We start from the raw sequence: 22,703 nt of genomic DNA, 5'->3' as shown, positions 1-22,703 counted from the left end.
GAACTGGTTCCAATGTGACTGGAGATTTGGGGGGATTTAGTATTGAAGGGCTGATGAATATTTTTGTGTTTCAGCTCACCTTCCATACTATCACCAGTCAGAAACTCAGAGGCCACTGCTGATTGTCTTTCTCATCTCGTTACAGAACACGTGTCCATCAGAAAAATGATGGGAATCTGAATCCCATCAGCTACATTTCACTGGAGCTCGTTAATCAGCACACTGGGAGCAGATACCCATCAATAGCTCCTTGGGTGTACTAAGACCCAGATACAAGGATCTGAGTGGCAATGGGATCTGATCACACACGAGAGATTTTTAAAAAAAAAGTTTATTTCAGCAGAATAAGTAGGTCACAATTGTGGTAGAAATGCACTTTCACTTTCCATCAGGTAATCCCTTTCAAACCCACGTCCTCTACCACATGGATAAAGCGTACAGACCTGGGGAGAGCAGAGATGCAGTGCAGGTCTGATGATTTCATTTGACCGATTCTAATGCCAGCAGCTCTATTCAGGCTTTAAATGGCCTGTTGAAGGAACCAACAGCATTTGTAACTAAAACCCTGAAACTGCGGGGTCTGTACCCGTTATGTCCTCTGTTGTACCACTGGAGGTTTTAATAAACACTCAGAGAAGCTTGTACGTTTACAGCACAAACTTTTACTCAGATCTCAGGCTGCCGGTTGTGTATGAATACACTGTCGCACTAAGCATCCTCACCACTCAAGTGTGATGTGGCTCTTACAGTCTTGCAGTGTTCATGCTCCAGCATAAAATAGTCCCGTTTCCACTGTATATAACATCCCTACTTCTTTAAAAAAAGTCTAAAAATTAAAAGATTTAAATTTCTTAAAAATAAATTGTTACCACTTCTTTACCTGCACTTGCCATTAAGAATTAAATATTCTAATTATACAATTGCAGTTCTATATTCTTCTCAGCGGAATTGCACTGGTGGTAGGATGTTGCTTCTCCACCTTGTAGACCTTGTTGTGTCTGTTTGCTTCGGTGGTGTTAGTATGGTTGTTGGTGGTAGTGTTGTTTGCCTCGGTTCTTCTGTTGCTTGCTGTTCAGTTGTTACGGTGATGTTGGTTGGGGTTTCTACTCGCATTCCTTCACAAGTTTCTGGATTATTAGAAGCTGCTGGTGCTTTCCATGTCAGATCTGGGGTTGGGAGAATGTGGATCCTGTTTCGTCTCAGCTGCCTATCAGATTCTGTCTCAATGATGTACGTATGATCTTGGCGTTTCAGCTTTTCTAACAATCTTTGCTGGACTCCAGGTTTTTATCTCTGGCTCTTGAACAAGCACATGCTGCCCTCTGAAGAGTTCTGGTAGTGTTTGTGCATGTTTATTGTATTGTTGACGACTTCCCTCTTGTTTGTTAGTCAACTTTCTTCTTGTTTCCTCTTGGTTGTCTGGTGGATGGATTTTGCTTGGCAGGGTTGTCTTGTACTTTCTGCCATTCAGAAGCTCTGCTGGGGATTTCATGTCGGCTCTCAAAGGTGTGACTCATAGTGACAGAAGGGCGAGATAGGGATCTTCTTTTGTCTCTCAACACTTTGTGAGTGTGCGTTTAATTGTCTGAACATGCCTCTCAATGAATCCATGGCCTTTGGGGTAATGTGGTGATGAAGTAGTGATGGTGAACCCATATTCTGCAGCTATTTCTCTGAATTCATGCGATGTGAATTAGGTCCCATTGTCACATATCACTTGTTCGGGTATCCCCTGTTCTGTGAAGAGAACACGCGCTACAGCAGTGATGGTCGATGCTTTCAGGTCCTTCACTTTCCTGATGAAGGGGAATTTGGAGTAGTAGCAGGACACAATCAGATAGAATTCTTGGTTTTCTGTGACAGAGGTCTGCTTCCACTGTGTGCCATGGCCTGGTGGGTATTTCTGCAGGTATCATCTTTTCTTTTTGTTGTGTATTTCTGACATGTCGGACATATAGCCACCATGTTTTCTATGTCCTTTTTCATGCCTATCCAGTAAACTGCTGACTTTGCTCTAAATTTGCATTTCTCCATTTTCATGTGGCCTTGGTGTATTTTTGGGAGAATTTCTTTTTTCATTGTCTCTGGTATTATCAGCCGAGATCCTGCCAGCAGTACGCCATTCTCCAAGGATATGTCATCTCTGACAGGCCAATACTGACGTATTGAAGGCTGTACCTGTTTTATCCTTGTCAAAAATTACAGGTAATCTCTGTAAACAATGAGATCAGGGAGAAGAAAATATTCAAGGCGATCAATAGCGACACCCTAACATCCTCCATTCACAAATAAGGCCAAGCTCATGGACGTGTATCCTGAATGCTTTGATGACACAGTCGGGTGCTTTGTGAGGAAATTATCTAGTGACTGATCAGGCTCTTGTTTTAATCCCTGGAACTCATATCACTTTATTCTATGGTTGGATTTTGGTTCCAGATGAGAGGAAATTTTTTCTAATATCCTTTCTGGGTTATTTTCTTTCCCTTCAGCCAGCTCCCAGTTATTAAACAGGTCTAGTCTTTGTTCCCCCATCCAAAGAAGGATGTAATGAAACTTTTTCTCTGGTGTGATTCCCTTGAGAAAACTTTTGAATGCCAGGTTGCACTTCTGCTTGAAGTTTTTAAAAATCTCTATGATGTCGTCGGCTTCCCCGTCCATGACTGGGTGAAATGTTGTTGCTGCTACTGCGGCCATTTTCTTCTCCAGCTCTGGTCATCAGGTAATGCTGTTTTTTTCCTTTCTTCCTTCTCTTCATGTTTATTTTAGTTTATAGGGATTTTTTCCTTATCTGATGTGGGTTTCTGTCAATCCCACTGCTGCCACTATGTTATGTCCTCAGCACCTTGGAGGCTTTAATAAACACTCAGAGAAGCTTGCAAGTTTACAGCACAAACTTTTACTCACATCTCAGGCTGCTGGTCATGTATGAAGACACTGTCGCACTGAGCATGCTCACCACTCAGTGTGATGTAGCTCTTACAATGTGTCTCACTGAGCATGCTCATCACTCAAGTGTGATGCAGCTCTTGCAGTGCTCCTGCTCCAGCATAAAATAGTCCCAAGTTTCCAATGTATATAACAGTATCCAAGATGGCAGCTCCTGTGCTTGGAAGCAACAGTGAGGGATCCTAGACTGTGAGAGCAGCAGTCCAGTACAGGGCACCAGAAATGGGGAGGACATCTCCAGTTGGGGAGAAGTGGAGATAACGACCCGACAGTACAATGACCAGGGCAATGGACCATCGAGGGGCTCAGTTACTGAATGACCTTACAGGATGGTGATCACAGCAGCAGATGAGCAAGGGGCTCAGAGGCTGAGAGGACCATACAGGCTGCAGAAGACTTGTGGTTGGGGGACCTGCGTGGGTTGTGAGGGACTGGTCATGGGAACTAGGATTCAATAGGGTGTCAAGGGCAAGAAGGGCTCCTAAAATGCCTTGAACACTAAAAATGTCCTGATCAAGTCAAAAGTTTGGATCTGGAGCTCAAGTTTCCAATGAATGGAACAGGAGGCTATGTGGCTCTAAAGGCTATGGGAGTACTGGAGGTGAATCCATGGACACTCAGCGACTCTGAGGGGACTCTCTTTTGCTTTTCTTTCTCCTATTGTTAGGGGTGCTGGGCAATGCTCATGGTGACGGCTTACCTTCTGGCAGGCAAAATTTAAAGCACACCAAGTATTTTACAATTTTAATGTATTATTATGTGACAATAAAGGAAACTTTGAACTGCAAGGGAAAAACATCACCTGTAGCCTTTCTAACCAATGATTCACCATCCAGAATTGGAAATGTATTCTCATTCTTGTCTCACCATTGAACTCCCTCCTCATTAGCACGCAGAATTAATGTCAGAGTCCCATGCTGCAGAGCCTTTGGCCCACCCCATCCATCTATGTACCAACCCATTATTTGGGTCTGAAGCCTTGAGCTCTTGGAATTTCTTTCCTTTTCAAAATATTTTTATTGGCATTTAATATATGAACAATTGAACAATATGATTATACAATGTGCAATACACTTAAAATATAAAAAAAATTCTAATATAAACATAATTTCAAAGACCAAGGCACATTGGTAAGAGTGCAGTAAAACATAACATCAAACAAAAAGAAAAAACTCCAACCCAAAAGAGAGAAATAAAGGAAAGGAAAACTAAAGTTAAACATTCTTTTCGAATGAATTAAACATTTTTTTCTTAGTTTTCTTTGAATTTCAAGATACTGAAATGCTGCAAGAATCTCTGTCCCCACCTCCATCTTAGTTTCAAACCACCACCTGCAGAATCAGAGGTGGGTTAAATACTTTCTTCTTCTAATGTGGAAACCAGAATTCCACACGACACTCCAAATGTGGCCTAACCAAAGTTTTATATTTTTTACTAGACATTTGTGACATCTGAGAATCAAGTCTCTAATCCAACATCTAACGATGGCTAAACAGGCCTAGATAAGAACGGAGTCAACTCAAGAAGAAAATAATCTGAAGACAAAATATGCAGTGTGGGAATGGTCAATTTAATGCAATTAGTTCCATGCAATCCTCATATTCCTGTTCAACTTTCCCTTTCCATGTGTAACACTCAAACCTGTCAGACGGGCAGATTTAAGTTCAGTGTACACATGCCTGTTCTGACCCACACATACGCACCAATGCTCTTGGGCATCATCCCAGATATGTCACCAACAGCAACTGGCACTATTCTCAACAGACACAAGTACCCGACCGCAACAAGCTCAACCACCCGTTCATTCTGTCACTTGTCCCTTGACTACACAATGCACTTCCCCCACTCGTTAGTCTACTGTGAAGTTACGAACTTCAAATTAAAGTTGAAATTTAATGAAATGCAAGAGTGTCCCAGAATCTATCTGGGTGAAGTGCTTAAGGAAAGAGGATGGATGGACAGACTGAGGACAGGTCATTCAGAATTTAAACATCTGTATATATTGGACCTGTGGGGTGGAGTGGCATCTTGATCAAAATGCATATAACATAGAACAATAACCAGACAACAATTACAGCCCTTCTTGTCTTTGCCAAGTCCCACTGACCTTCCCTCTGCCCATAATCCTCCATACCCTTTCCATCCATATAGCTATCCAATTTTTTTTAAAGATAATATTATAACTGCCTCCACTACTTCCACTGGATACTTGTTCCCTACAGACACCGTTCTGAGTAAAGAAACTCCCTCGTGTTACACCTGAACTTTTGTTCCCTAACTCTCAGCTTAATACAGCACAGTACAGGCCTTTTGGCCCTCGATGTTGTGTTGACCTATATATTCCTTCCTTAAAAAGGTACTAAACCTCCCTACCCAATAACCCTCTATTTTTTTTTCATCCATGTGTCAAAGGGTCTCTTAAATTCCCCCAATATTTCAGCCTCCGTCACCATCCCTGGCAAGGCATTCCAGGCACCCACAACTTTATGTAAAAAAAACTTACCCCTGATGTCTCCCCTAAATTTCCCTCCCTTCACTTTGTGCAGATGCCCTCTGGTGTTTGCTGATCCTGCCCTGGGAAATAGATGCTATCTGTCCACCCTATCCATGACTCTGATAATCTTGTGGACCTCTATCATCTCCTCTCATCCTTCTATGCTTCAGAGAAATGTCCCAGCTCTGCTAACCTTGCCTCATAAGACTTGATTCCCAATCCAGGCAACATCCTGGTGAATCTCCTCTGCACCCTCTCCATAGCTTCCACATCCTTCCTAAAATGAGGTGACCAGAACTGAACACAATACTCAAAGTGTGGTCTTACCAAAGACTTGTAAAGTTGCAACATGAGGACTCAACTCCTGAAGTCAATCCCCCATTAATAAATCACAGCATCACATAAGCTGCCTATCCTATCAGAATCAGAATTTATCATCATGAACAAGTCATGAAATTCAGTGTTTTGCAGCGGCATCGTAGTGTAAACATTCAGATTATAACCATGTTGCGACATTACTATAAAAAATAAAAATAATAGTGCATAAAACATAAGGCAATGTCTTTGGTGCATTGATCATTCAGAAATCTAATGGCAGTGGGGAAGAAGCTGGCCTTGTCACTGAGTGCTCATCTTCAGGCTTCTACACCTTTTCCCTGATGGTAGCAGACTGAAGAGAGCATGGCCTGGGTCATGGGGTCTTTGAGGATAGAGGCTATTTTTTTAGAACAATCTGTGCGGCGATCTTGAGGAATGTATGCATTTGAACCCCAAGGAGCCTGCTACTCATCCACACTCTTAATTAATCAACCATTAACCCTATATTCAGCCTTCTGGTTTGTCCTTCTAAAATGCATCACCTCACACTTATCTGGATTGAAATCCATCTGCCACTTTTCTGCCCAACTCTGCATCCTGTCTACATCCTCTTGTAACCTTCGATAACCTTCAGCTCCATCCACAACTCCTTCAATATTTGTGTCATCCACAGACTTACTGACCCATCCTTCCACCTCTTTCATCCAGGTCATTTATAAAAATCACAAAGAGCAGGGATCCCAGAACAGATCCTAGCATCACTCCACTAGTCACCGACCTCCAGACAAAATACTTTCCTTCCACTCTGCTTTCTTCTTACAAGACAATTTTTTATCCTCACAGCCAGGTTCCACTGATCCCATTCCTCACGACTTTCTGGATGGGTCTCTCATGGGGGACATTCTCAAATGCCTTGCTAAAATCCTTATGGACCACATCTACCTCCCAACCCTCAGCAATTTATTTTGTAACCTTTGGGGTGGTACGCCATTAGGCAGGCAAACCGGCCCCGCTTGTCACGCATGCAGTGGATGGGGCCGTCAAGGGGTTCCTCCCGACTTCAGCACTGGGCTCAGAAGCCCACGCTTGGGGACCCATGTGATGCCCCAGTGATGTCGGGGACCCCCACCGTGGTTCTCAGCCAGGTTCGGGCTGGGAGTATAAGGCCAGCCAGGCAGCCTGCAATAAATCAGTTTTGCTCACTGAACTCAACCTGTCTGGTTGTGTAATCCTTCAGTTACCAGTGTAGCTGCCGCTACACCTTCTCAAAAATCTCTGTAAGACTCATGAGGCATCACCTTCTCTTCACAAAGTCATGTTGACTATCCTTGAGTAGACTGGACTTTTCCAAATGCTCATAGATTCTATCCTTAAGAATCCTCTCCATTAGTTTACACCCCTCTGATGCAAGACTCACCAGTCTATAATTCCCAGGATTCTCCCTATTACCCTTTTTAAACAAGGCAACTACATTTGCCATTCTCCAGTCCTCCAGCACCTCCCTTGCAGCCAAAGAGGATTCAAAGATCATAGCTACTGCCCCAGCTATATCTTCTCTCACTTCCCACAGCAGCATGGGGTATATCACATCTGGCCCTGGGGACATCAATCTTCATCTTTTAAGAAGATCCGAAGGATCTTCCTTAATCTCCACATTGTCCAGCACACAGGCCTGTTCTATTTCGACCTCACCATGATTAAGGTCCTTTTTCTCTTGTGAATACTGGTGAAAATTATTCATTTAGGACCTTCCCAACCTCCTCCGCCTCCAAGCACGTTGGCTCCCTTATCCTTTAGCGGCCCCACCTTCATTCTCGTCATCCTTCTGCCTTTCACATATAGGACACTTTGGGGTTCTCTTAATCCTACATGCCGAGGCTTTCTTATCCCTTCTTCGTGCTCTCCTAAGTCCTTTCTTAATTTCCTTCCTGTCTTCCATGTACTTCTCATGAGCCCTTCCTGTTTCCTGATTCCTATATCTAATATATGCTTTCATCTTCCTCTTGACTAGTTGCCTGACCTGTCTCATCAGCCACAATTCCCTTTTCCTACCATTTTTTCCTTGTCCCACCATTTTTTCCTTGTCCCAATAGAACAAACCTATCTTGAACTTTGCGCAAGTGGCCCCTAAACATTCTCCACATTACTTCTGTGCTTTCACCCTTAATCATGTTTCCAATTCCAATTTATTCTCACTAGTTCCTGCTTCATCCCTTCATAATTAACCATTCCCCTGTTAAGCACTTTCCCAGTTTGACTGTTTATATCCTTTTTTTTTATAGCTATGTTGAAGCTCAGGGAATTGTGGTCATTCTCACCAAAATGCTTCCCCAGCGAGAGGTCCGCCACCTGACCAGGTTCATTCCCCAAAACCAGATCCAATCTGGCCTCTTTTCTCGTTGGCTGGTTCACATACTGTGTCAGGAATCCTTCTTGTACACATCTGACAAATTCAGCCCCATCTATCCCTCTTGCAGTCAGTAGGAGCCATCCAATATCAGGGAATTTAAAATCACCCATACTACAACCCTGTATTTCCTGCACCATTCCAAAATCTGCCTGCTTATCTGCTTATCCCGAGGGCTATTGGGGGCCTATGGATGACTCCAGCACAGTGATAACTCCCTTCCTGCTTCTGACTTCCACTCACACCGTCTCAGTGGATACTCCCTCTGCAGCGTCCTCCCATTCTACAGTCCTGATGCTATCCCTGACCAGTAAAGCTCCTCCCCTCCCACCCCCCACCCCTCCCACCTCCACTCTTCTACCTCCCATCCTATTCTTTTTAAAATACCTAAACCCCAGTACCTGCATTAGCCAATCCTGCCCTTCCTCCAGCCAAGTTTAAGTATTGGCCACTACACCGTAGTTCCACGTACTGATCCATCCTTTAAGTTCATCCCCTTTATTCCTAATACTCCTAGCATTGAAATAGACACATTTCAAATCCTCTAACTGGCTTCCTTTATGTTCTGTCCCCTGCTCAACCTTCATCATCAACTCAGAACACATAGCATCGTGCTTTTGTCCTTCTACCCTAATCCTTCCCCTCACATTCTGATTCTAGTTTAAACCCTCCCCAACAGTTCTAACAAACTTGCCCGCCAGAATATTGGTCTCCCTCCAGTTCAGGTGCAGCCCATCCTTTTTTTTTTTAAAAGGTCAAATCTTCCCCAGAAGAGATCCCAATGATCCACAAATCTGAACTCATCCCCCTGGCACCAACTCTTCAGTCATGCATTCTTCTGCCACAACTTCCTGTTACTACCCTCTCTGGCACAAGGCACAGGGAGTAATCTTGAGATTACCACCCTTGAGGTCCTAAAGGGTACAGATAGTCAGGGTCTTTATTCTTCAAGGTGCGATAGGTTTAAGAGAAAAGTTTGGTAGGCAAATTGTCATAGTAATAGATGCCCGGAGCATCGTACCAGCAGGGTGATAGGAGAAGATGTATAGTAGCAATGTTTAAAAGGCATTTAGATGGACACAGGTACAGGCAGGGCATAGTGGGATTCAGTCCATGTGCAAATAGATGGGATTCAATGAGACGACATCATGGTTGGCACAGGGATGGAGGAGGGAGGGGGGTGTCCTGTGTTGTTCTGTACACCAGCTTTACCAAAAAATATAAACCACCTCTAACTCAGTGGTTCTCAACTTTTATTTTCTCCCGCTCACATACCACCTTCAGTAATCCTTTACTAACCACATGAATCCCTTAATAGCCTTATCCGATGATAGGATGCCATAGGTGGTCTGTGGTTAGAGATTACTTAAGGTGGTTTGTGAGTGGAAAGAAAGGTTGAGAACCACTGTTGTAACTGATGTACAGAATTGAGGCTCCACCACAGCCTGGGTACACTCTCTTCTCCCTCCTCCTATTGGGGAGAACGTTCAAGAGTGTGAAAGCATGCATCAACAGACAAAGACAGTTTCTTCCCCGCAGCCTGAATTCAAAAATATTTCAGTCACATTAAAATGAATTTTGGAAACAGACTACCACACAGCTTTGTCATGATGTAACACATTCATTAATCTTAAATCAGAATGAAGTTATGAATGAGTACACTCTGCATTGAGCCTTCCACAAATATTCCAAAGTTCATCTAGGCAGTGTCAAAATAACAGATTTTTAACAAGACCGAGTCTTCATTACAGCAAACTTCCAACACAACCTTGAATAAGATAGAATTCTATATTTGTAAAACAGCCATACATAGCCCTTGATAACCCTCTGATCCATGTCGCTATCCAAATTTTTCTTCAATGTCAAAATTGATCAGGCATTCACCACTTCAACTGGAACTTGAGAAATACATCACATTTCAAACTGGAATGGGTAATATAGGTGATAAGTAGCAATTACTTTAAGACTGTAACAAGGGTTGCATCATGTGACCATTCTCTGGGTTACAACATCATTGACAGCATTTGCGAGAAGTGGAGTGTAATAAATTTGTCAAGGTGAAGGCAGGTCGGGATCCTTGGATGAAGCATCAAATATCCTGCTTTCAGTTACCAATTACAGGATTGTCCTCAACATTCCAGCTCAGACTTCAAGAGTTGAAATTCCACTTACCTTTCTGTCATTGTGTTCTGCGGAATCCTCCCTGTAATGGCCCTGCAGAAAGGTCAAGTAGATGGTGTAAGTTGGAAGAAATTGCTTCTGTTGTCCACTTCTCTTCTATACAATATTTAGAGCATCAAACATGTTCAAAAAGTTTTGAATTTTCCAAATTTGTCCAATACACAGTGGCAGGAACGAACTTACAACAAGTGCACAGCGAATCAAGCAAAGCTTTGTACAAAAGAAATAAAGTGATCAAATTACTAAGCAGGTCAGTCAGCTTTCTGTGGAGAGGAACCAAGCTCACACTTCAAATCGATATCGACAGAAGTTATGTGAGGAAACAAGTATATTTACGTTGCATATTTAGAGGATCGGGGAGAATCGATTTTAAAAAAGGGTCATCCAGAAGAAAGAGGAATGAGAGAAAACCAATAAGAAAATGGGAAACAGAGATACAGAACACAGCAGCTGCTGAGAATAGGAAACATCGGGAATGCTGGAAAGGCAGCAAATCAGGACCATCCCCCCAAGATGCTGTCTGGTCCCACAAGCATCTTCAGCATTTTGATTTTACTTCAGATTTCTCGCACTTGCTGAAAGGGAACCAAACTTCACATCGTCTTTTAACAGTAAAGAAAGTGGAGGTGAATTATCCAGCTGATACAGGGGACTTCCAACACAAGGTGAGCAAGTGAATTTGACCTTTAAAACATGCCTCCGAATGAAAGTCAGCCTACTAAAAAAAGAGTAGACATCAACTCCCAGAGGTGAAAAGCTGTAACTTCAAAAGTCAGGATGTTAGCCCTGAAGGGGCAGAATTGTAAAAACTGGAAGGTCATCGATCCACAAAGTTGGGTACTCAATAATTGTTCCCAAAACTTGCATACCTTCTGAGCAAAAGCACAAAAATAAGCTCAACTAAAAATCTGCACTTCATTAAATTCTGGAATTGCGACTTCTACATTGAATTTCCTCTCTGAAGTACATAATTCTCAACTCCGACACAGTCTCACTTAACCTTTAAGTTGGCCACTGGCCAAAATCTGACACTTAACCTTTAAGTTGGCCACTGGCCAAGATCTGATCCTGCACATCCAGGCCATTGTAGGGAGCAGTCTCCACTCAGCACTTCATCAGCATATTTGCATTACAAGGTATGTTACACATTTCCTTGCCGTTTGCATCCATTATAGTTTGGTATTACTTACATCATGTAAAGGATAGGCTGCAATGTAAACTCCACTGGCAAGGAGACTGGTGATCCCTACGTCAAAACAAATGCTGGTTTAAGTGTGGCAGAATGCAAGAACAAAATTAAGTGCACACTTTCAAATGGAGCAAAAAAAAATTGATACTTGAAATAAGAAGTATTGGACCCACATTTCAATTATTTTCTCCATTGTGGATTAAGGGTACAAACATTGACCAACATTTCCAGAATGTGCCATACTCAGGGAAAACTGTATCTTGATTAGTATTCGCTTGTACCCAACTTCACCATAGATGGCGCATGCACACTTTCAATACATACTTCCCTACGCCAATGTTAACATTAATCATACTGGGCATGCATCTTACAAGAGTGATTAGGAAGCAAAGCTGCTTTACCCATGCTGTATTTGGCTTTGGTGCAGGTTGTTCGTTTCAAAATTTCATAAACCTGGGAGGGGCAAAAAAATTATTACATTATGGTCAAAGCACACTGTATTGCTTTTCTCCTGGTGGGGGAAAAAGTGTTAAACAGATGATTTGTTACATTGAGAAATCAAGGTACAATTCCATTTGACGAGCAGGTGATTTTTGATTGTAACAGTACATTGAACTAGGGACAACATCTAAACATGTTGTTGTTAAATGCATGCACAGTTATCATTTGCAACTTTCCCCAGGTTTCCATTTGGTCCCTCCTATTTATGCAGGATTGTTTGGTGACACTTAGTTCCTGCTGAGGTTTTCCCTTTGACAATTCGCAAACCGGCAACCAAAACATTAAAACTCAATAGACCCTTCAGAATAATTATCAAAGCACACAAGGCCAGGCCATCCAAGCCTGTGCTCACTTTTTAAATTCCTGGAATGCAGCATGCTCATGTAAACAGGCAATCTAGACTCAACCACAGTGTTGATTCACCAACAATAATTTCATGTTCCCAACACAAGACAAGGGTTTTCCTTTTTGTAAAATAAAAATCAATTCTGTTTATAATCCTTCATCCTGATCTAGAACGTTGGCTGCCACGTTGTACCGTTATCAACAATGGAATCGATTCTACCCCCAAATTGCTTCCCAGCAACTCCAATTTATCCATTTCTTTCCAAAGTCCTGACTGAATCTGTTATCAATGTTCTTTCAGCTGTGAAAAATCCAACCACAATGATAGCCTGCAAGCACTGCCTAAGTCTTTTCCAATAATCGAGTTTCTTGATGCTGGAAACAAGCTTTAGACCCTCCTAGAAATAGAGAGCATAGGTCTAAGGTGAGAGGGGAAAGAAGTGGAGGCACCAGGAAGAGCAAGTATTTTCACACAGAGGGCAGTGGGGACATGGAACAATTGGTAGATGAAGTGGTAGGAACAGATATTTGGATAGTAATAGGTTTAGGAGGGTATAGATCAAACATAGGCAAATGGGACACTCAACTGGGCAGCATTATCAACTTCCAATTTTGCCACTAATAGAGATTTTTTTTAAAACATTTCCTGTTACAATCAAGTTAGCAAACCAATTTCAATAAACACTTGGCCAAAGTACAGAAAGGTTGGAACAGCTATGGAGTTTGCTAATTTCATTCCAATTGTTGCATCCATTAGATACCAGCTGAGCAATTACCTGCTGCATGACAATTTGGAGACACACTAATGTTTACATTTTTTTTTAAATTTAAACCTTCACCATGATAACAAGCCCTTTCAGCTCACAGGCCCATGCTGCCCAATTGCATCCAATTAACATACATCCCCTGATATGTTTTGAACAGTGAGAAGAGACCAGAGTACCCAAAGGAAATTGAAGCAGAGAATGGGGAATACATACAAGCTCCTTACTGACAACATGGGGCTTGCACCCTGGTCCTGTAACAGCACGGTGCTCACTGCTGCCCATTACACAAGTCAAAATTTCACTGTCACAAATGTGCTGGAGAAACTCAGCAGGTCACACAGCATCCACAGAAAGTGAAGGGCAGTCGCTATTTCGAGGCCTCAGGCCTGAACATTGGTTACTCTTATAGATGCTGTTCTCCACTTTAGTCTATTGCACTCAACCTTAGGGAACAAAATGTGTCGTCTTTTCCTTGGTGCAGACACATAGAAACAGACAAGTTTCAATTAATATCTGAGAAATAAAAGAGTGCGATTGATTAACTGGGATTTTTTAAAAAATGGGCAGGTACGTCGCCAATGAAGTTAGAACTATGTTAAATTAATGTGCATTTTAACCATATTTTAAAAATATCCCACAGTATTCAAGTTGCTTGAAGAGGAGCCAGAGATGTGAATCATTGACCTCTCAACATGACCAGAGCAGCTGGGCAATCTAAACTCAAGTTAGCTGGGCTACAATTTTAATGATTTAATATTTTCATCGGTAATTTAGACATAAAGTAGGGTAACAGGCGATTTCAGCCATGAGTCCGTGCCGCCCTACTTACACCCAATTAACCTACATCCCCAGTACGCTTAAAATGGTGGGAGGAAACCAGAGCCCCCAGTGAAAACCCACTGGTTTACGGGGAGAACGTACAAACTCCTTACAGACAGTGCGGGGTTCAAACCCTGGTCCCGATCATTGGTGCTGTAAAGGTGTTGTGCTAACCGTTATGTCAACCATGCCTTAATCATGGAACTAGCAGACCTGCTATGAAGATCCAATCTCTTCAATGAGGAGAAGAGATCTGCCAATCTTTATTCTGTCTGCCTTGTGTGCAAATTCAGATTCATTGCGGGTTGATCTTATTTTTATGAATGTGATGGGGGGGGGGGGGGTTATGAGAAAGGAAGATAAATGTTGGCATTGCCTAAACATCCACATCACAGTCAAGTAAGGGAAACCTTTAAAGAATACAATCAATTTTATTTCTGACTCAACCTCTATAATTTACAGGGTGGATTACAAAGTACAAATTCTCCCTACCTGTTTATCAGTTCCTCAGTTTGTCACTTTTAAAATTAGCAAATAGATCATTTGAACAGTCTATCTGATTAAAAACTGTCTAATCATTATCTAGAAAGGGTAAGCAACAGGGTTAGATGTGCAGAAAAAATGCAGAAGACAAAAATATTTAATAAATAACCAATGAGAAAGTGTTGGTTAAATAAGTGGCAAGTAGTCTGAGTAAAAACACAAGATGTTGGAGAAGCTCAGCTGGTCAAACCGTGTCCTTTATGTAGCAAAGGTAAAGATACAGAACTGACGTTTCGAACTTGAATTTCAAATTTTACTTCAACCACGGGGTCCACAGGTTTTTGAATTTTTTTTCCCCAAAAAGAAGGCAAGGAGTAAGCCAACACAAAGGCACAACAGAGTTGTATTAGACCCGGTACACGATCAACCAAATGACAAATGTATCCTCGGAACAAAACACAACAGGATTCAAGGGAGATTCGTGAGCATCTGTATGGGAGCAAAACAAACTTGATGGATAAATGTGGAAGAAGGTTTTAAAAAAAGGAGAGACCGTCACAATAATCGCTCAGGCAAAATTTCTTCTTGCTAAGATGTTGCCTTGCCTTTATTCAGAAACTATCAAAGTCCTTGCATTAGGGGCAAAAAGGTTGTTGGGAAAACTGACTAATAGATGTAGGGCTTTAAAAAAAGATTGATGACTCCCCTTCCCACATAAACTGTGGGTCAATTGGCAGCTGATCCTGAAAGATGCACATTCAATCCTCATCATTTTGGGTCAAATAAAGTCTCCAGAAACCAGAGCAATAAAAAATAAAAGTGATGCACTTCAAATGAAACTTAACATGTCAGCCTTCTCCCAATTGAAGACATTGCTTTGAAGAGTGGAAAAGATATCACATTCCTTTCACTCAACACCTGACAATTCAACCACCAACATGCCACTCAACAACAACACTGTACTCAACAATAACGAAACTAAGGAAATGGTTGTGGACTTCAGGAAGGGGAAAGAAACCAGGAGAACACCAACAAGTCCTCCTCAAGGGCTCAGCAGTGGAAAGAATTAAGGACTTCAAACTCCTGGGTGTCAACATCTCTGAAGATCTGTCCTGGGACCTCTATATCAATGCAACCATGAAGACGGCTCATTAGCAGCTATACTTTATCACATCATTTGCAGCTTTTTGTGTTTCATTCCCCTTAGTGAGGAGTTTGAGGAATGGCACCAAAGACTCTTGCAAATGTCTACAGGTGAACCATAGAGCATTCTGACTGCTTGCACCACTGTCTGGTAAGAAAGTGCCAATGCACAGAACAGGAAAGACTGCAGAGTTGTTAACTTGGTCAGCACCATCATGGGCATCAGTATTTACTCATCAAGGACATCTACAAGAGGCAGTGTTTTAAGGAAGCAGCCTCTATTCTCAAGGGCCCTCACCACCCAGGCCATGTCCTTCCTAGTCACATCAGGAAGGAGATACAGGAGCCTGAAGACAGCTTCTTCCCCTCCGCCATCAGATTTCTGAATGGACAATGGACCACAGACGCTGCCTCACCTTCTCTTCTTTTGCACTAATTCATCTTCCAATGTAATTTATAGCAACATTTGCACTTGTGACGCTGCAAAGCAATGAATTTCATGACACGTTCATGACAATAAATTTGGATTCTGTTTATAGTAGCTTTCTGCACACACAATGATTGCTGCATTTCACTAATCCCATTTTATAGATACTTCATTGATAAGAGGCTTGAAAAAATGCAATCCTCTCTTTTTTTCCCCTCAAGAATTGAATAGGGCCAGAGACACAGGGATTGGTTACCTTGTAATAAGTCAAGGAAATAGAGATTAGCACAACGCTGTTACAGTGCCAGTGACCTGGATTCCAATCCGCCGCTGCCTGTTGTACACTCCCCCCTTGACCTGTGTGGGTTTTCCTTGCGTGCTCCAGTTTCCTCCCACCCTCCAAATCGCGCAGGGTTGGTAATTAATCGGGTGGCATGGGCTTCAACGGCCACAATCGGCGTCTACAGTGTTGTAAATAATTAACACAAATATCTCACAACTCTCAAGATACAGCTACTGTTGGATCAATACATCCCTCTCATCATAGGTTTGACTATTAATAAAGCAGTGAATTTCAAATTTTCATCAGGGCAACAGCAAGATGTATTAAATCAGATGACAGAAGAGCAAACAACGTTTACCATGTGGGCTTCACTGAAAATAGCTGATGTCTAGAATCATCCTATTCTGTAGAAATCCCTATTTCAAAGGGTCATCAATAACAATCACAATTACCCTCAAACAGTAGGGAAGCTGAATGCAAAATTTAAATTTGACTCCCTCAGAAGAGGGGCTTCAGAGTAATAGCAATAGGGTAAAAGTCTGAGCAAGGTTTGACAGTGAGAAACAAAAAACATGGAAGGTTAGGAGACAAGGATGAAGGGAAAGGAAAGCAGCATTCAAATTCAAGTGGCATTCAGAGAAACTTGCATCCACTCAGAGAGGTTTTGTAACAGATGTGGAAACTTTCATCGAGAAGGAAGCAGGTCAATGGTAAGATGGTCTGATTCTGGATTGATAAACAAGCTTCACTGGTTTCTGTTCTCCCACCATTGTTTTGTGTTAATATCGCTGAGCCTGAAATAAATTTTAAATGTGTAAATTTTGGAGGACTTGAAAAGACTGCGGAAAAAACAAAAGATTGAAAAGGGAAAAGAGGGTGAAAGAATGTAAATAGTCCAAGCTGTTTTGAGGAACAAAAATTTTAATTAAAAAAAATTAGACTTACAGAACGTTGACAGGTCATTTCAGCTCACATGCCTGTGCCACCCAATTACGCTCTATTGACCTACAACCCCCCAGTACACCAAACGGTGGGAGGAAGCCCATGCAGACACAGGTATGGATGGGAATGTGACACTTCAGAACTAAGAAAATAGGAGAACTAATTATGAAAAAAATGCCTGCAGAATATGGATTCCCACAATCAGCGAGATCAGACAAAATTTCCCATGAATTACACCATTACAGTCTAAAAGTCTGCTCACTATAAGCCCACATAACTTGTAGTTGACAAACTTCAATTACAAATTCTTCAGGTTGCATTCTGTCAAGCACAATGAGAATTAAACCTTTTAGTCAGCCTCTATAATTCAACTACATACAAATTAAGCCAAAAAATGTCTCAAATTTGGTTCTCAATAACAAAAGCCAAAATTAAAGCTCCATGTGAAAATGATCATCACATTCCCAGGCTGACACCAATTCGTCGTTTTGTTTGTCACCAGAGTTTTTGTTTTGTGTTCAGGCCAAGGCTTTCTAATCAAATCTAATTGTTGGATCACTATCAGACTCCTCAACTCAAATGGATTCTTATTTAAGGACTCTTAGTTTTGCAAATTATCGACTTTTTTTCTCTCTGCATTGCAGTTTTTTGCACTACCAATAAGTGGTAATTCTGCCTGGCTTGCAGGATAGAAGGATCTCAGGGTTATAGGTGATGTCATGTATGCACTCTGACAATAAATCTGAACTTTGAAATCTTATTTCATCTGAAAAGGTGATACTGACATAACATTACTTGTCAGGTCCATAAGGATAATGATGAACTGCATTTGGAGAGAGGAAAGAGAAGAAGCAAAGAGGAAGAAATGAAGTACTTCAAGGCAGGAATCTATTTTGACAGCAGTATACAATGCTCCCATCATCTCCATCCAGAGGTCTCCTTCTCTCCAGTGGAAAAGCACATCTGTGCTTGCAATGTGGTTCTGGCAAATCATATATCATGCTGTAACCCCTACCAGTAGGTCAAGAAAAGGCTTTGTACTTTATACCAAAGCCAAAGGCCAAGATCAACAACTTCCCATTTTATCACAGATTATCTACTTTTGAAAGTTAGGGCAGATTAGGACCAAGTGGCTCATTTCTTCTCTGCCAGAACCTTCTCAGTTGCCCCATTAATAGCCAGCAGCATGGTCCCACATTATACCCAGAAAGTAAGATGAGGCAGCGTGAAGGAACAGTACATTTCTCTGCCTCTCATCAGGAGGAATCTCTGCTCTCAACGTGATTGTCCATTTTAAAATGGCCAGAATTCCATTGGATTGCAGGCATCACATTTTAATTTGTCCACCTTCAGAGACTCATTAGTTTTGTTCAATCAAAACTCCGTCTGACCCAGCATCATTGTAATAATCTCAGGATACCTTGTAACCCACTAGAGTGTACGAGTGAATGAGGGAAACAAGGATAAAAATGACATTGATCCAACTGCTTAATTTAGCAGCTGACAAAAATCAAGCAAGTCCTTCAAAGGAGTTATGGGGATGGAAAATGGTGTCTCCTGGCAATCGCTACTTGCTTAATGAGACACAATTACTCTCTTTTAATTAATGTTCTTGCTGAGGAAATGAGGCACAATGGTGTTTTGAAATACAAGGAACTCCTTGTTTAGTGCAATCCAAAAGAAGCTAGAAATTAACCCTTCTACAAAATGCTGTATAGCAGATCAAACAAAGGGGAGCACTTCTGTGGGGAAAAGGAATGTGGGGAAGAGTGCAAAACAATTCAGTGCCAACATCTTGCAATTCCACAGTACTTTTAATGTCTCTTTAGGGAGATCAAAAAGGACTTCATTGTGAAGAAAATACTTTTAAAGTGCAGTCACTTGAACGTGCGTAGTTAATTTGTTCACAACTGTAATGGATTTGTTTTAATATTAATCTTTAAAGTTAAGTTATAGAATTATATGTTTCTTTGTTAATTTTTGGGAGGACATGGCACATTTTTCATTTTACAAACACAATTACTCTCAGAGTCCTTTGAAATTGAAGCTGGTAAATCTCGAAGTCCAGGTGTCAGTGGAAATTGTTCAGTAGAAGCATTCCATGGACTCTAGAACAATGGGTGTTTGCTTAAAAGCATTTGTGTATAGACAGAATTCTGCCGGCAGCAGTTCAAACCAAGAAAGTTCTTCTTTAAGTGTTACCTGCTCAGACTATCTGGGCCATCTTCCATGATTCATGCTTTTGGAGAAATGAAACAGAAATTATGTCACATGATTTTTGTAAGATAAATATATTACTGGAACCAGAGGCATTTTGAAACCAGAAGACGATGCCTGGCCATCCTGTAGGTAACACAGGATTGAAGGGGCTTGGCCATCCTGTAAGACAGACAGGATTGAAATACAGTAACCAGAAAAGATGCTGTTACATAATACTCCTGGTCAATAAGTGGCTTTTGAATGAGGAAGACCACTTCTGACTGTCTCTGAGATAAAGAGGGGAGTTCAACCTGTTATAGTTGAGCACTTCGTCAAATCATCATGGAAGAAAATAGTCACTTCGCGGTCACTTTGAAAAGAGGGCTGATTTGTTGTGCGGAATACAGATTCCAAAATCTCCATGCAAGAGAGAAAAAAACTATTCACGTGAAGAAACATTGCTCTGAAAACAACTATACAAAAGAAAGTTATGAGAATTACGTTTCAACATACTTCATTATTACTTTTGAGCAATAATTTAAAGAAATTTGATGCCTCACACTTACTCCATAATTGCTTTTGAACAGCAGTAAAGACTGAGTTTCCACACAAAGGCTTTCTGATACTAAACCATTTCTCGAATCAAGCTTAATGTGAAAGGTTTGGGTTTTAACACACACACATATATTTACATTTGCACATAGTGGGGTTAAATTAGAGTTAAGTAAGAACTTTTATATTATTAATAATAAAAAATATTGTTTTGAAAAACCATAGTCTTGGTAAATTCCTATTGCTGAAAATTTTGTACATAACAACAGCTTGGAATAATGACAAGCTCTTGTTTCATGAGAAATACAAATGTCCAGAACACAAGGAGGTCTCTCCTTCAAAATAGTTCCCCATGGAAGAATAGTTCATACACAAAAGTGCTGGGGAAATCTTGTAGGTCCTGCAGTGTCCAAAAGAGGTAGAGATATGTAGTAAAAGTTTAAAAATCCACAAGCCAGAATTCCAGACTCTCAAACTCTATAAAGTTAGTGGCCTTGTGCAAGTGCCACAGATGCACAGTGTCAACATGTGACTACACTTAATACATGTCAACATATCACAAAGAAATTCATTTGCATACTGTATTTTTCTTTTATAATGTTCACTTTTAAACATAATTTCAAGCATTACACACCTTTTTGCAGTGAAAATAATGTTTACATTTTTCATGTTGACTTTTTCTTCAGAACTGGTTTTGAGTCATGAAGCATGCTGTATTTGTTAATGAATAAACTATCAAAATTTACCTGCTAATCTCTATTTTATTCCTGTTTCAATATGAATTTTAAAAGTACTTTCCAAGAATCTGTAAAATACAAAAATCCAGACCAACCCAATCCCCGAATAGTCTGAATTTTAGGACTTTCACTGAGTAATCCATGTTTTGGGCCTCACCATAACCCTGAATGCCTGAAATGTTGATTATCCATCTCTGCCTTCTATGGTCAATGTGTGACCTGCTGAATTTCTCCACCACGTATTTAACTGCAATCACAATGTCTACAGACTTTTATGGAAGAAAATGCAAGAATAGAGCTGGGGCCTCAGTTGAAAATTCCATTTGGTTGCAAGACTGCATTACCACTGCTTCACTGAAGTGTTTCATAGATTTTGCTTTGGGATCCCCTTAGTTAGAATCAGCAAACGGCCAAATCTCCAGACTTGCATAACAAGGAGCTAAATCATTGAAAGATTTTAAACCCAGAACATTGCTTGTTAAGGGGAAAAAACATCACAGCTGTGCATAGACAGGACAGCACTGTGGACTCACCTACAGAGGCCACATGGGCGGAGCTAAGGACAGGAAAGGTGTGAGCACACTAATGGGCTTGTATTATAGACCACCCAATTGTCTGAGAGAATTAGAGGTGCAAATCTGTCGGGAGGTAGCAGACCACTGTAAGAAACAGAAAGTTGTGGTCGTCAGAGATTTTAACTTTCTGCATATTGAATGAGACTCCCATACAGGAAAAGGGCTGGTTGGCTTGGAGTTTGTCAAATATGTACAGGAAGTTTTCTAAATCAATATGTAGAGGTACCAATGAGAGAAGAAGCAATACTTGATCTCCAATTAGGGAACCAGGCAGGTCAGGTGGCAAAATTCTGTGTAGGTGAGCATTTTGGGTCCAGAGACCATAACGTCATTAGATTCAAGTTACTTATGGATAAGGATAGGTCTGGTCTGCGAGTTGAGATTCTAAATTGGAAAAAGGCTAATTTTGTGGAGATGAGAAAGGATTTCAAAAGAATTGATTGGAATAAGCTGTTTTCTGGCAAGAATGTGACCAGCAAGTGGAAGGCCTTCAAAGGGAAAATATTGAGGGTGAAGAGTTTTCATTTTCCTACCAGGAATAAAGGTAAAATTAACAGCCATGGGGAATCTTGGTTTTCAAGGGATATTGGTGACATGATTAAAAAGAGAGGTTTATAACCAGTAATAGGCAGCAAGGAGCCAATAAGGTACTTGCAGAGTATAGAAAGAAAATACTAAAGAAGGAAATCAGGAAGGCATAAAGAAGGCATGAGGGTGCTTTGGCAGATAATGTGAAGGTAAATATGAAGGGTTTCTACGTATATTAAGAGTAGGAGGATAATAAGGGACAAATTGGTCCCCTAGAAGATCAAAGTGGTCAACTCATGAAATGGGGGAGGCCTTAAAGTATTTTTGCATCAGTATTCACTCAGGAAACTGGCATAGGGATGGAAGGGATGTGGTGACCCACTTACCAGCAAGCGAACCAGCTCCCGAAATAGCAGACATGCTGTGGAAAATGCAAGAAATTGACCTGAATCCAACATCTGAATTGTTGGCATCACCCCGTGTCCATGTGACAGAAGCAGAGATGTATACAACCCCAGCATGCAAGCCTGGTGGTGTCAGCCTCGTACTAGACTCCACAGAGTATTGACTGTCCTGTATTTACATCAACTCAACCACGTGTACAGCAATTCCATAACGTGTTCACCAATGTCTATAATAGCTACTTCGCTACATTGGTTCACCAATCATGGGAAGAGATTAATTCAAGTCATATTGAACAATGAAACTAAGGCTAAACTTTTTTCCAAGTTATGTCAATTGTTCTTAACCAGATTCTTATCCTACATCAATTTAAAAACCATTCAACTCCCTGAAATGTACTTTTCTTTTCCATCTCTTTTGGAGACTACCTCCAAAGCCCTCAGATTGAATAGTCATGGTGATTCA

General features: G+C 41.2%; 1 protein-coding gene across 1 annotated transcript in view; it reads right to left on the bottom strand.

The window, feature by feature from the left end:
- LOC138745087 (anoctamin-1-like) overlaps nt 1-22,703 on the bottom strand; it is a 243,741-nt gene that overhangs the window by 126,272 nt on the left and 94,766 nt on the right. Inside the window, exons 7-9 of the mRNA XM_069902195.1 lie at nt 11,937-11,988; nt 11,537-11,592; nt 10,338-10,379 (exon numbers count right to left, since the gene is read on the bottom strand). Coding sequence (XP_069758296.1) covers nt 10,338-10,379; nt 11,537-11,592; nt 11,937-11,988 — 150 coding nt within the window. The remainder of the gene's footprint in view (nt 1-10,337; nt 10,380-11,536; nt 11,593-11,936; nt 11,989-22,703) is intronic.

This window comes from Narcine bancroftii, chromosome 1 (assembly GCF_036971445.1).
Source record: "Narcine bancroftii isolate sNarBan1 chromosome 1, sNarBan1.hap1, whole genome shotgun sequence".
NCBI lineage: Eukaryota > Metazoa > Chordata > Chondrichthyes > Torpediniformes > Narcinidae > Narcine > Narcine bancroftii.
Note: the sequence above shows the minus strand (reverse complement) of the source record. Positions and strands in the feature narration are given on the sequence as shown.